A 13197-nucleotide genomic window follows, 5' to 3' on the forward strand; every position below is an offset into this window, starting at 1 on the left:
GAATAGAATGATACTTTCTACCTACATAATTTAGTTTCTAACCGTCATTAATTTATTTATAGTATATTGCACAGCATAATTTCTAAGTAGGTACCAATTTTTATGAGTAAAGTTGAAACACAGATTAACCAACCACATACCAAAATGACTTTCACCGTCACGAAAGACTTATGCGTTTGTTATCAACACTTCGAACGACATTGTTGCGAATAGGAACTCAAGTCCGAAATGCTTCGAACATCCGCGAAGTACAAGCTGGAGGAGGATGCTATCCCAAAGATCCCCGGCTATCACCTGAAAAGCATCGCCGTAAACAAGCGAAAAACGAGGTTCTATCAAGCAAACATTCGATTAACCTTTCTGTCAGTTATCAGGGGACTCAAATTTGTCAATGAAATATATAAATTCTCACTAAACTTTCACTATGTTGCGGGAATATTTGTATTTTGTGTTTCAAAATGGATCTGCATGTGAATAAATATGGATCTGCAATGCCTTTTTCCCAGTTTTTTTCTTTCTGAATGCCCTTGGACAACTTCAAATAATAAGAAGCGAACGAAAATAACTAACAAGACTTTTTCTCATTCCTCTAAAGCTTCCTTGAAGTAAAGTGACCATTACGCTTCAGTTCCTCATTAAGAGTTATGCCCCTACTTATTCAATTTTAGGATCTTCATAAAAAAACACATAAGTCCTCTTTGACTCTTATGAGCTAGTTTTTATCCAAAGCTTGAGGGTAGAGGGCTGGAATTTTTGGTGGTAACATGGCTTTCAGGGAGACCAGTCGTCGTCGCCAACACCAACAGACTACTCCGATTGAGTAAATGGGTTTTGAGCCCTGCGGGACTGTTCCGACATTTCACTCAATTACTTCGCTGTTTACCTCGGGATTTTTTTCTTTTTGATTCAGTGCATGGAATTCGCACTTTTCTGGCAAAAGGTCGACAAGTGCACCCTGGTTTAGGGGGTGGAGCACTTGTATTGAAGTTTTTCCCGTTCAGATAAGCCGTTTATGGTTGGTTTCTTGTGATATCTTTACGCAAAAGTAGGTGGATAAATGAATCGTAATTTGATGATCATAATTGGTGCAAACTTATCTTTCTCTGAGAATTGCTACAAGTTAGCACTGTTGTTGCTTTTGTTGGTATTTTAACAAGTAAAATTAAAACCACGAGAATAACAAACGTAAAGAGGGTTGATTGTTCACTTGTTAACAACAAAAGGCTTAAATCGAGATTATTTGAAATTTCTTTCTGTTATTCCGCGAAAAGATTCGATCGAGGCATTACACGCTCCTCATTAAAATGTTATTAATCATGTATTTTTAAATGAGGAAGAAAATAAAGTTTTTTTTTTCGACATGTGACAAATTGAGAAAGCTTTTTGAATGGATTAAGTTGCATTATCAAAATTCAAAGTCCGATGCTCAACTCTCAAGCTATCGGGCGTGTTTCAGGAGGAACGGACTTATCAGAGTGGAGACTCATAGAGTTAATGAAGAGATATTTCTCAACCGCCACTCCCAAGGGAAAAATTCTCAAACAACTACACAGGTAAAAGCGAGACTGCCAAGAGAAAAAACTATCCATAGTTTTTTGTTTGTTTGTTTATTTTTTTTTTTTTTAAACCCTTGCCTCGATTGAGAGTAATAATATCTTGATTACCATTGGTATGCATAACGTGTTTTCCTTTTAGTGAGGGCCGTACAATTTGTGGTGGCTTATGATAGTTTCATTACTCTATAAACTGATGTCTTGGATGTAGACCTTCTAAACACAACTATATCCAATGCTCTTTTTCCACAAGGAGGAAACCGTAAATACCGATTACTTGAGACGTTCTTTTATTACTTTTCGGGTCGATACAAAGCTTTCAGAGCCTTCTGAAGCTGGTTGTCCTTACCTAAAATTTTCTTAATTTAAGATATACACAGATTTAAGCTGAGGAACAACACTACGATGACGACTCAGATCTCAGAGATTCCAAAGCCACTTTCATGGTTATTAGGAGGCTGGAAATTCAATTTCCTTGGCAGTATCACGCTGATTGTTTCATTTACTTGCGAAGCTCGCTTAACGCCTGTTACTTCATCTGCAGTTGGGTTGACAGCGTTGATCCTTCTCTTGAAACGAGATCTAATCTGCATGAATAAGTTGATATCAAAACGATCTCAAGAACTGTACAACTCTATGTGCTTCGCATACATACAACCATCGAATTTAATTTCTTATTTCAAAGTGGAAGCCTTGCCAGGTAAAACTCTGAGCAAAAAAATAAAGTTTACAAAGAGACTTAAAACAACATTTGATAACATACCTCTGGATTTCTCACACAGTGAAGGAGGAATATTAAGAAGCCCTGTTAAATCGCAATTTCAGAAACCCCATTAACGCCTTTAGTAGATTCATAGTGCTTTCAAGCCCCCCCTAACCCTAAACCTCTCACTATTAAACGTACATGGGCAGCAAAAATGTCCAAACCTTTACTGCTATTAATCACAAGTTCTCTACTTTGTCTCTGTATTACACTAAGTTTACCACCTAGTAAACTTGTAAGGAAGGGGTAGTACAACTTGCCGTAGAATTTGCTTTTACGTTGGTATCTTATGAGCACGTATTTCATCCCTAAAAGCTGTGTTCATTTTACCTGAGTAGAGTTGAAAATTGTGAAAATGTACGCAAACGCTTTATGCAGGGGCGAAAGAAGACCAAATAGCCACGTGATCCCTAGCAAAGGAATCATCACCACGCATGCCCTGACACCAAGCCTATAAAATCAGGAAAAAAAAGAAAATCAAGATAATTTGCTTTTACCATTGTTGTGAGTTGACATTAGTCGTATAAGGCAGCAAAGTATGAGGCTAATGACTTATATGAATCTACCACTGGCGCCGCTGAAATACTTACCTTATTTGTTCGCTGATTTTGTCTTTTACATGCTGCATTATCGTCATTTCCTTGATAACTCGCACTAGGATCAATGTGTTTAACTGGAAAAAGTGATAAGAATGAAAAAAAAAAACCAAAATCTAAAAACAATCAAACTTTATAAAGGAAACAGGAGTTTGCACTTGAGCTAAGTGGTCCTATTTGCCTTAGCGGATGGTCGTCAAAATTTTAACCCTTCCCCTTCCCCAGCATTCTGCAAGACATTTTTCTGGTGTCCTTGACCATTCGTTAGTAAATATTTATACAGCTGGGAGGAGATGGCTAAAATCATTGTGAACGCAAAACGTTTCGCCCAGCAAAACAACACAATAACCCGGTAGAGACTCGAACCAGTCCTAATCTAAAAATCTTGCACAGTAACCGCTAATGGCATCTCCCAACGATAGGGTTCACCTCAAGCAAAATGTATCCTTCATATATTTCATGTTTTGTTGAAAACTATTGAACAGAGTCAAAGAGGTTAAAAAAAGCGGCGGGGAAAATGCTCACGATGCAAAGATACCCGAAAGCAAAGCGTGAAAGATGAAAATGAAAAAAAAAAAAAACCTTTAGGAATTTAACTTACCAACTCAATCAGCACAACGAATACAACAAATATCCAGACCATGCCGTTAGAGGATGACATCCAGCAGCTGAATAAAAATTAATTATGCGAAACTTCTATAAATTATCAATTAATTATTTTTTTGTCCATGCATGTACGCAGTACTTTCCATGTTTGATTACAACTGAAAACAACAAAGAAATCACAAAACAACAAAAACAAGCCAACCTTTAAACAAAAACTAAAATTTGAAACAATGCAAACAAGAAAACAACAAAAACAAAAAAAACAAAAAAAAAGCAAAAAAAAACAGGATTCGTGACAGAAATCGCTTGCCAAAAAAAAATTATTTATTTCTTACAACTTCTCACTGACATAGCTTTTAATCCCCGGCCCGGTTCCTGCTGCAATGCCCAACGATATGGAAACGACGAGAGCGGGTAGACCTGTGGATTCGAAATTCGAAGGGAAAACAGAGTCAAACGATGATGATGATGATGTCTAAGATGATGATGGCAATTTTCATCTTTTACTTTTCAAAAGATTATCAAAGAGAGAATGGGTTTTTAATTCATAGTTACCCCATGAAAATCCATGTGAAACCTTCATCTTGTCGTTGATGTCGTAAACTTTTACAACAAACAGGTAGAGATAAACTCCCTCGATCAACATCCAGCAAAAAGCGGCCATTAGGAAATATTGAACAAAAGCTGCTACTGTAACACAGGCAGACTGCACAGGAATGAAAAATTTGAGCTAAGAGTTGGTTGAAAGTCATAAAGATTTACCGAAAGAGATTCTTGTCTTCTCGTTTGATATAATATCTCACCTTGTTCTCAACAGCACCACTTCCGGTTAGGAAGAAAAGTTGACCTGCGCCAAGTGAAGCGACTAGACTCACTCGAATCTGAGATAAGGGCCCCCTCATGTCTCTAGTCAAAAGCAAATGACTGATTTTATTCTACATCAGTTCTATCCTCATTTTATACAAAGCCTGGTTATATTTTCATGATTCGACTTGGCTGCCTAGAGGAATCTTAGCTATGCACATTTAAACTGATATCATTTCTTGTTAAGTCTTTATCCTCGGTTTGCTTTGGAATGCTTGCGTGGAACTATGTCATGTACTTACGTAAGAACAGCATAACTGGTGATCGTTAAAGTGATTCCAACCAGAGAGAAAGACAAGCCCACATATGTGAGTATTTCCAGCGCTTTTTCGTCAGTCTTAGAAATGAATACAAAAACAGTGATTCAATACTTGTAACGGAAGAGGGCCACATCATATAGCTGGATTAATGTAAATGTATGAAAAAGTACCACACCAATGCTATCTAGTCTTAGTGCCTTCTGAAATCAATGCATGTATGCTTAGCAATATTCTTACCTTGGTTAAACCGTTATCACTAGTCCCCCTGTCAAACTGCATAAGAAGCGCAAAGTGAGTCAAATGATTGCAGCTACACTCGGTGTAAGAGTCATTCCTCGATAGCAGGAGGCACCCTTGTCCGGACCATCTAGAATGACACCAGAAAACAGTTAGAAAAGCAGTCATAAAGTAGTCAGTTAATGAACATAAGAAACAAAACAATAGCCAGTTTTAGAGACCTTGGCACGTGGAAGCCTGAGAAGGAGAAAAAGAATGAGTAAGAGAAAGGAGTAAGAGATGAACACACAATGTGATGTACCAGTGCATAAAAGCAAAGTCCTTAAGCAAATTTATTATTTGAAGTGAACGATGTCATCAATTCATTGAAAGCTTTTCACCTGTTTTCCGAAGTATTCCAAAACACACAGCTTCTGTTCGACGCGTTCTGAAACCGTAAAGTACTGCTAGTATTACGTAGTGCAGCGACTTGGTGGCTAATGTGTCGTTGGGAGTGCTCTCGCCGGATTTTTTTAAAACCCTCCCCCTCCCCCCTCCCCCATCACTTTGTGACACATGTCAAGGAATTGTTCACAAGACTTCTGGTCTAGTTCCTCTTCCTTTAAAGAAACTCCTAAAACGAAATAAATAAGACCTTGACGTGATAAGATGATGATGATACTAATAATACTAATAGTAACGATAATAATCATAATAAAAAAGAATAGCGATGATGGTGATGATAACATTGATAATAATGATAGTAATAATAAGGGAAAAAAAACCAAATCTAATCAAATCAAAACAAAACAAAAAAAGAAAAAATGAAAATGACAGCGGAATAACAAAAGTAAAGCAAAACCAAACAAACGAAATCAATAATACACACGACAACGAGCAACAACAATAACAGCAACAAACAACAACAACAAAATATGTAACAAGACAAGAATGGATCAAAGGGATGCAAAAGGAAGATAAATTGGCAAAATCTGTGTAAATTCCTTTATAGTGTTACGAATTCAGATGGAGCTCTCTTTTGATTAATTGTAACTTACCGCTACGTTTTTAAATTTCAATGTAACATTCTTCCTGAAAGTGTTGTTCCTCGGCCATATCGTTGCAGATAAGATATTGCTAATGAATAACCAAAAGACAAATAAACAAGAAAAAAAAATTCCAAAAAAAAAAACCAATCAAACAAACAAACGGACCGACAAAGGACAAAAAGAGAAATTAATAAAAAGATAGCAAAAGAGAATCAGGACGAAAGAAACAAAAACAAAGGGGAAAATGAGGTCGAGGATATCTCTATTTTACTATTAACATTCCCTTCGTAGGCTATCAGCACACCAAAATAGATTAATTTAAAAGAAAAGATACGAAATGCAATACTAAGTTTTAGCAAACCTGAATCTATTGAGAGGAGTAGAGTCGGTCTGGTTTTTCAGGAATACTTTATGGAGATCTTTGTAAATGACACAAAGTACAACTGATCCTAAGATGTAATAATAGAAACAATTGTATTACTTCGAGAGTTTTTAAAAAAAGGACAAGTTATCACGGTTTAAAACATTGCGCTTTTATTGGCATGTTTCATTGATATGCCCAGCTTTGTTATAAGAATAAACGATTTCGACCAAAGGAGAAATGAACTGAAAATAAAATTAAAGAAAACCAAAACAACCAGCTTAAGATATCAGCCATTCATTTTCGATGTCTTTAATACTTGAAACCCAGTCCCCTTTTGACCAAGAACACAGATAATCGCTAAAATAATTTGAATAATAAGAGAAAAATATATCATTTTCTATGCTAAAAAAAAGTGAAAAATATAGCTCTCCAACCCTTATCGAAGCCTGTAACAGGAAGGCTGACGTAGTTTTCTCCTTTATCATCCTCAAATTGTACTCCAGTCTCATTGTCGTGGAAAATCTTCCTGACCAATATATCTAATTGCAAAACAGCGACTTATTTTACGTGAGGGCCAAAATAAACAAGTTATCGTCCTCAAAAGATTTAGGAGTAAAAAACTGAAGAATCATCACTTGGAGGTAGTAAATGCAAGTAGTTTTCAGGGGTTATCAGTCAAAGGAGCGTTCTCTATTTAATTTTCAGATAAACTGCTAGTGATCATTTTTAAATCAAAAAACATATCACTGCAATGAATTCAAAGAGTTTCTTATTTTTATATTATTAGTTTATTGATTCATTTTCCCCTGTTTATGACTTATTCATAAGTATGACGATATTGAAGAACATATATATATATATATATATATATATATATATAATTTGCACAATGGAGAATGTGCTTCCGTTTTCAACGCTTTATTCCAGACCCGACGCGTTTCGGCATTAGCCTTCCTCAGGGGCCTTAACATGCAATTGTTACAGAGTCGTAATTGGTTAATTGTGTGACGTAGTACAGTGCATGTTGCTTAATTAAATGCTGAGTAAAATCTCTCGTAAACAATTAGTGTTTCTAATTGGTTAACAGTTTTAAAACCTTTATAACGTATGTTATAAACAATTTATGTACCTAAAACTTTATAAAGGTTTTCGCGTAAAAGCTTTATCCAGTTCTTTTGTTTAGTCCATATGGCTGAAAGGAGTTTAATGTTCTTTGCCAAAAAATCTCTCTTTCTCTAAGAACTTCTTTCTTTTTGTCAGTCTCTAAATGATCTTTTCGGATTTGCTCTATAATGGTTATGGTAACATTATTGTTAAAGTCGTGAGTTCGTTTGTTACGTAAAAAGTGTTCCGTGAGTTCGCAGCTACTCACTCCCTTTTTAATATGGTTTCTGTGATTGTTTAACCGTAGGTTAAATGCAGTTTCGCTTTTGCCAATGTATTGAAGTTTGCAAATGTTGCACTCGATTATGTAAATGATCCATGACGATTGGCAGTCCACTGTATGAAATATGGTATAGGTCTTGTTGTTATTGGGACTGGTGAAAGTTGTGGTCTGGTTGATCTTTTTACACCAACTACACTTCGTTCTTTCACATGCTCTACATCCCTTTGGTATCAAATTCTGAGGTGTTTCATTTACAAATCTTGAACGAACAAGTCTGTCTCGTAGACTTTTCGGTCGTCGGTAGGCTACTAAAGGTGGCTTGTTGAAGATGAATGATAATCTTTCTTTTGATTTGAGAAAGTTCCAATTTCGTTTAGCAATTTCTGCAATAAATGTGGTATGGGGGTTGAATGTAGTAACCAGAGGAATTCGATCTGTTGGTTCACGCTCTTTGGTCTGTAAACATTCCTCTTGAGTCAATGTTAGCACTTTCTGCATTTCGTGGAGAACTTTGCGTTGTGCATAACCACACGCTACAAAGAAATCCGAATATTCCAGGATTCGTTTCTTCAATGTGTCTGTTGAAGAGCATATTCGCCTCAACCTCAAGGCTTGACTGTATGGGATGCTCCGTTTCAGATGAGGTGGATGTGCTGATGTCCAATGGAGGTATGGATGAGTATCAGTTGGTTTCTGATAAACATCTGTACTGATGTTGCCTTGATCGTCCTTTAGAACGGTCGTATCAAGGAAATTCACTGAATGTGCAGAGACTTCGTGTGTAAACTTGATTGAGGGTGCTACACACACACACACACACATATATATATATATATATATATATATATATATATATATATATATATATATATATATAAACTGCCTTAAAAGAGGTCCAACACGTTTCAGGTGTCGCGAAAATGATTCCCTGGAGGGTGGCTACAGACAAAGCTTATACCCAAAACGTCGAATAAGTAGTAGCGTTAGCAAATGTTTATAAAATCTGCAATGATGAACTTCGAATTTGAAATCAAGAACTGACTTCCAAACCAGCTTTTAAGATCTACTCACCTGCATGTTCACTACTGTTGTACATCTTAGGTACGGTCTGAGTAAGGTGATTTTGAGCATAATTCCCAATGAACTCCTCCAAATCACTAATAGTGAGGAAAGTGCGTTCCATCTTTTCTTGATTTACATCATTTTCATAAGACCCCATCACTTCTTTTAGGATGGTGTCAACAAGTTTCTTGTTTGAAAACTGAGAGGGCGAAAAAAAGTCTCAATAAGGTATCAGTAGTTGGTTTAGACATAACCTCAAGTAGCCTAATTATTAAAGGAATTGATAAATTCTGGGCTACACAGTCTGTGGAAAAGCTTTCTTTAACCAAGGCACAAGCAATAAACTTAAGAGGAGTTTTAATTTACTGACGTCTTCTATTTATACGTTATTGCCATGGTTTCTGAGCAAAGTATAACCAACATAATGAATTGACGTGAATGAAAGTGATCCTCGCAGTAATGTGCACTACTTAGGCAGTAGTGAAAATAAGGCCTGAAAACAATTCAGGCCTGTACGGGATTTGAACCCATGACCTCTGCGAAACCAGTGCAGCGCTCTACCAACTGAGCTAACAAGCCAACTGGGAGCTGGTCATGAATCATTTCATTCACGTCTTTATCCGCAGTTCAAATATATGACTTTCATATATTCTTAACCATAATGCATTGAGAATGGAATAACTGTTTACAAAATTATAAATAGCAAATACGAATAACACAGGAAATATTGACAACATAAGGAAAAACGTACTCGCCACTGCACCAATTTTCTACTCGAGCTCAATCCTCTTATTTGCATTGCTTGCGAGTCGAACTTGTATCGATAGCTGCGCCGACTAGCGCTTAGAGTGGGATTGGTTTCTACACTTTCTAAAGGGTGAAATTAAAGTAACAACAACAATAGGCACTGAAAATGTTACAAGAAAACAAATACACGTACTTCGCTTGATGGCGTTATCTTAATGGTGGGAAAATTCGGTTTCCTCGCCCAGCACTGTTTCACTTTGATTCTGCCCAAGTACGACGAGTCTGTTGTATTTGTCAATATAATAGAAATCTGTTTGCGAGGGTTTTTATTTTCCCTGCATCTCCACATTCTAACACAGTCTTCTTTCCAAAAAGGCAACTGACTGAAACAGGAAGTCAACTGCTCACACCAAGAGCGACAACAGGTTTTGTCAATGGATGTAGGTGTTTTATTGCCACATTTCATCCTATGCCATTGCTGAGACATTTTTCTAACATACTGCTGACAGACTGAACGGTTCAGCTCTGAGGGTCCGAGTGTATAATTAGGGCGGGAGCAATGCCCATCTGTGTTAGATATGAAAACATTAAATGGAGACATTTTTAAATGTCAATGCTGTTCCTCGTTCGTTCACATACTTTTTATATTTTTGTTAAATTAGTATTTTTCCGTGAGTAAATTTACTTGATTGAACTTTCTTTTCACTTGATTTTTTTTCCTTTTACTACTCGAATTCCACCCCAGCTAGAGATAACTAGGGTTTTCAGAACCCTCAGCTTTTTCTGAATTTTCTCTGAATTGTGTAAGATGGGCCTGCTTGGAGTTTGATGCCACTTTTTAAAGTTTATAGACCGAAACCTCCCTTTGTTTACTTGTCCCCCCTATTTTGTAGGAATAATTACCAGCAATGACAAATCAGTGATCTTTCGGACTAGGTCACATTTTATAATTTATCTGGCAAGATATAATATAGTGTATAACCTCTGACGACAGAGGATAATAAGTTGAACAATGTTGAACCTTAATGATAATTTTCTAATTTTCTTTTTTTTTAAGCAAAACAATACATACCTCGTGCTGAAGTTGGCACAGTCATAGCACCTGAAATAAAGACAAAACCAAAAGAAATGATTGAGGGGTGGAGACGGGAGGGGGTCAGGGGAATCAATAGAAAAACAAGTACTTAGATAGTAAGATACCAGAAGGAGACGTAAGACTACCTAGTCAACCATATAGGGGCAACTGCTGACAAAATCGTTCGCATTTCACTCAACGCCTTGCAAGTGTCGTGCTTTACCAGTCGTAGAGGGAGGATTTGTAGAGGGAGGAGCGTTACGCACCTTAAAAACAAATCTGATACCCTTCACTTGTGGTGGAAACGTACAGAGTTTCAAAATATGCTTAAAGAAGGGGATGGAAGATATTTGTCGCCAATGTGGAGAAAATGACACCTTATTAAAAACCAACGCACTTAATCACATTGGAAAGGAAAGTCGTTAAAACATATCCTGGTCGGAGCTACCCTGAGGGCAGAAGCTTAAAATGGCTTGCGAATGGCAGAAGTAATACTTTTTTGACTCGTCATTTGCTCCTTGTGTCCCGCACCTCGCGCGGAGTTTGTCGACGCTTTGATGCAATAAAATCTCTACAAATTGGCTCTTATTTGAACCTTTTAGCCAAGACTTTCCGCCATTCCACAGGTAGAATAAGGCTTTTGAAGTAAAATCCATTTCGTTCTCTCCGTGGCTTTAAGCCTTTCAAGTGAAGGAACGCGAGAAGCCATCGACGGTTCCAGATACAAGAAGTTTCCTCGAGGAAATTGCGAGAAACTAAAATATGTGTCTAGAATAAACAACTTATAATTTCAGAAGACTGCCACAACCATCTAAGACCTTAATGTATCTAAATCGCTCTGATGCGGTTGGATGATAGACCACAATGAAAATTTCACGAGTTTAGATAGCATAGAAAATAGCAGAATAAGCGCGCAATGTTTGTGGTCGAAGGATCCTTTAAAACGAACATGAAGTGAGAGATTAACTAGTCAAAGGAATTGTGCCGAGTTTGAATCCTCATGTCAAAATAAAAAAAATTGGAAATGTTTAAATTTTTTAATTATTATTATTATTATTTATTTTTTGTATATTCAACAAAGCATCTATAGCAAGGGACGCAAAGTGGAATTTTCAGAGATTGCCTCTAACTAGATAACTAAAAGAAAATGTAACGGTATCGTAAGCTTTACCCAGTGAAGCATGAGACCCTGAATAGGCCTTGATAACTTATAGGGCCCTGTGATGCCTATTTTTCCGTCAGAATTCAGTGTTCCTGTTATGTAAACTATACCGGGACATCGCTAAAGTTTTTCTTGAGAGTCGAATTGCCCAGAAAAAAAAAAAAAAAACCTAGCACAATTCTCGTAACTTATTACTATAATGACTCATATATTTGAAACATTTCAGATCGATTTCTGTTTTCTGGTCTAATTATTGCTTGAAAGGCTTCCGTCGTAAGAGAGTGCTTAAATCAATAGAACGGTTTAGAAAGTACATCTGCTTAAATAGAGAAAGCCGTTCCATTGTCACCTCGCTCTAACGAACGACTACGTTTACTGCAAGAAAGGAAATGAATATAAGACAGTCGTGCTCAATGTCCGCGTGGAAAATAAAAATAAGTCAGAGAAAATCAAAAACGTTTGGGCAAGAATTTTAGGAAAGGGGGTATCTCTTGCGTTCCGGTTTCGCCACCTAAATTACATCGTGTTTGTCTTTCGATTTAGCTATAGCTATGATATGACAAGGGGAACAATCTGGAGAAATTTAAAAAAAAAAGCTCTCGGCTTTTAAAATTGTTTTCGTCTCCTCCTTTTTCTTTTTTCGTACCAGACTTCACGTCGATCAATTGCATCAAAACATTTGGGAAACATACTGTGATGGTATCAGGAAGAAAATATAACAGGAAGCTAGTTAAACTGCTTGATTACAGCGAATTGGTTTCATATAAGTACTTACCAAAAATGATTAAGATTCCATGCAAAAGCATTTCGTCGAAAGGTTTCGTCCAGAAGAGGGGGTTCTTCTTTAACATTCAAGGATCCAAATTATCGATGAGAATATTGATAGCGGCGAATTTGCCTCGCGAAGAGCACTTATTCAGACTGCTTCACTTTGGGCCCTACACAGCGATGTTAAAACGATTTGGTGAAAATTTCACTTAGTGCAGAGTGAGACTACAAACGATTTGAGTGCGAATCCTTTCCCCTCATGGCCTAAAAGGAATTAACTTTTCAGCTCGTAGATTCATAATAACATCTATACTGTCACATTGTCATAATTACAGACAAAAACAGGTGGATGATTATGATTATGGTTAGACTAATATCGCCCCGTACACTAATAATGAAATAGTTATAAAAAGATATGGTTTTCCATAATATGGCATTTAATTTAGATTCAGTGTTATTTTCAGTTTTCTCATGCAAATCAAACTGGAACTTGTTCTTGTGACTATCGGGTATCCGGCGATAAATCAAACAGAATACAATACAGACGCGGTGAAGAAAAGATACCTAATATTCTAATTCTACCATTCTGTGTTTTGTTTTCAGTTGAAAGCTGTCAGGGTCTTTATGTCAATGACCTGAGGCAGTATGATTGAAATAGCAATTAAAATGCTAAATGCTTGTCACGCAAACACATAATGTTTTTTTGGAAGATTAATTTACTTGCC

General features: G+C 36.7%; 1 protein-coding gene across 1 annotated transcript; it reads right to left on the minus strand.

Moving 5' to 3' along the window:
• Positions 1–1826: 1826 nt before the first annotated feature.
• LOC113673310 (adhesion G protein-coupled receptor D1) lies at positions 1827–12736 on the minus strand. Its single transcript, XM_089213963.1, has 18 exons — positions 12480–12736; positions 10540–10569; positions 9661–10034; positions 8730–8919; positions 6706–6810; positions 6269–6356; positions 5917–5995; positions 5260–5306; positions 4880–5009; positions 4625–4719; positions 4322–4424; positions 4074–4224; positions 3854–3938; positions 3514–3580; positions 2907–2989; positions 2647–2767; positions 2317–2358; positions 1827–2140 (listed from the first exon to the last, which is right to left on the minus strand). Exons 1-18 carry the CDS (start codon positions 12553–12555, stop codon positions 1967–1969), a joined length of 2040 nt encoding a protein of 679 aa, XP_089070089.1. The 5' UTR covers positions 12556–12736; the 3' UTR covers positions 1827–1966.
• Positions 12737–13197: the final 461 nt, after the last annotated feature.

Source organism: Pocillopora damicornis, chromosome 1, assembly GCF_964200805.1.
Source record: "Pocillopora damicornis chromosome 1, jaPocDami1.2, whole genome shotgun sequence".
Taxonomy (NCBI): Eukaryota; Metazoa; Cnidaria; class Anthozoa; order Scleractinia; family Pocilloporidae; genus Pocillopora; species Pocillopora damicornis.

Coding starts and splice junctions, on each gene's coding strand:
- LOC113673310 (XM_089213963.1), bottom strand. CDS start 12,555: ATGTTAAAGAAGAACCCCCTCTTCTGGACGAAACCTTTCGACGAAATG. Junction 4,425..4,624: donor ACCAGTTATGCTGTTCTTAC/GTAAGTACATGA, acceptor GCTTTTGACTAG/AGACATGAGGGGGCCCTTAT. Junction 2,768..2,906: donor AAAATCAGCGAACAAATAAG/GTAAGTATTTCA, acceptor CTGATTTTATAG/GCTTGGTGTCAGGGCATGCG.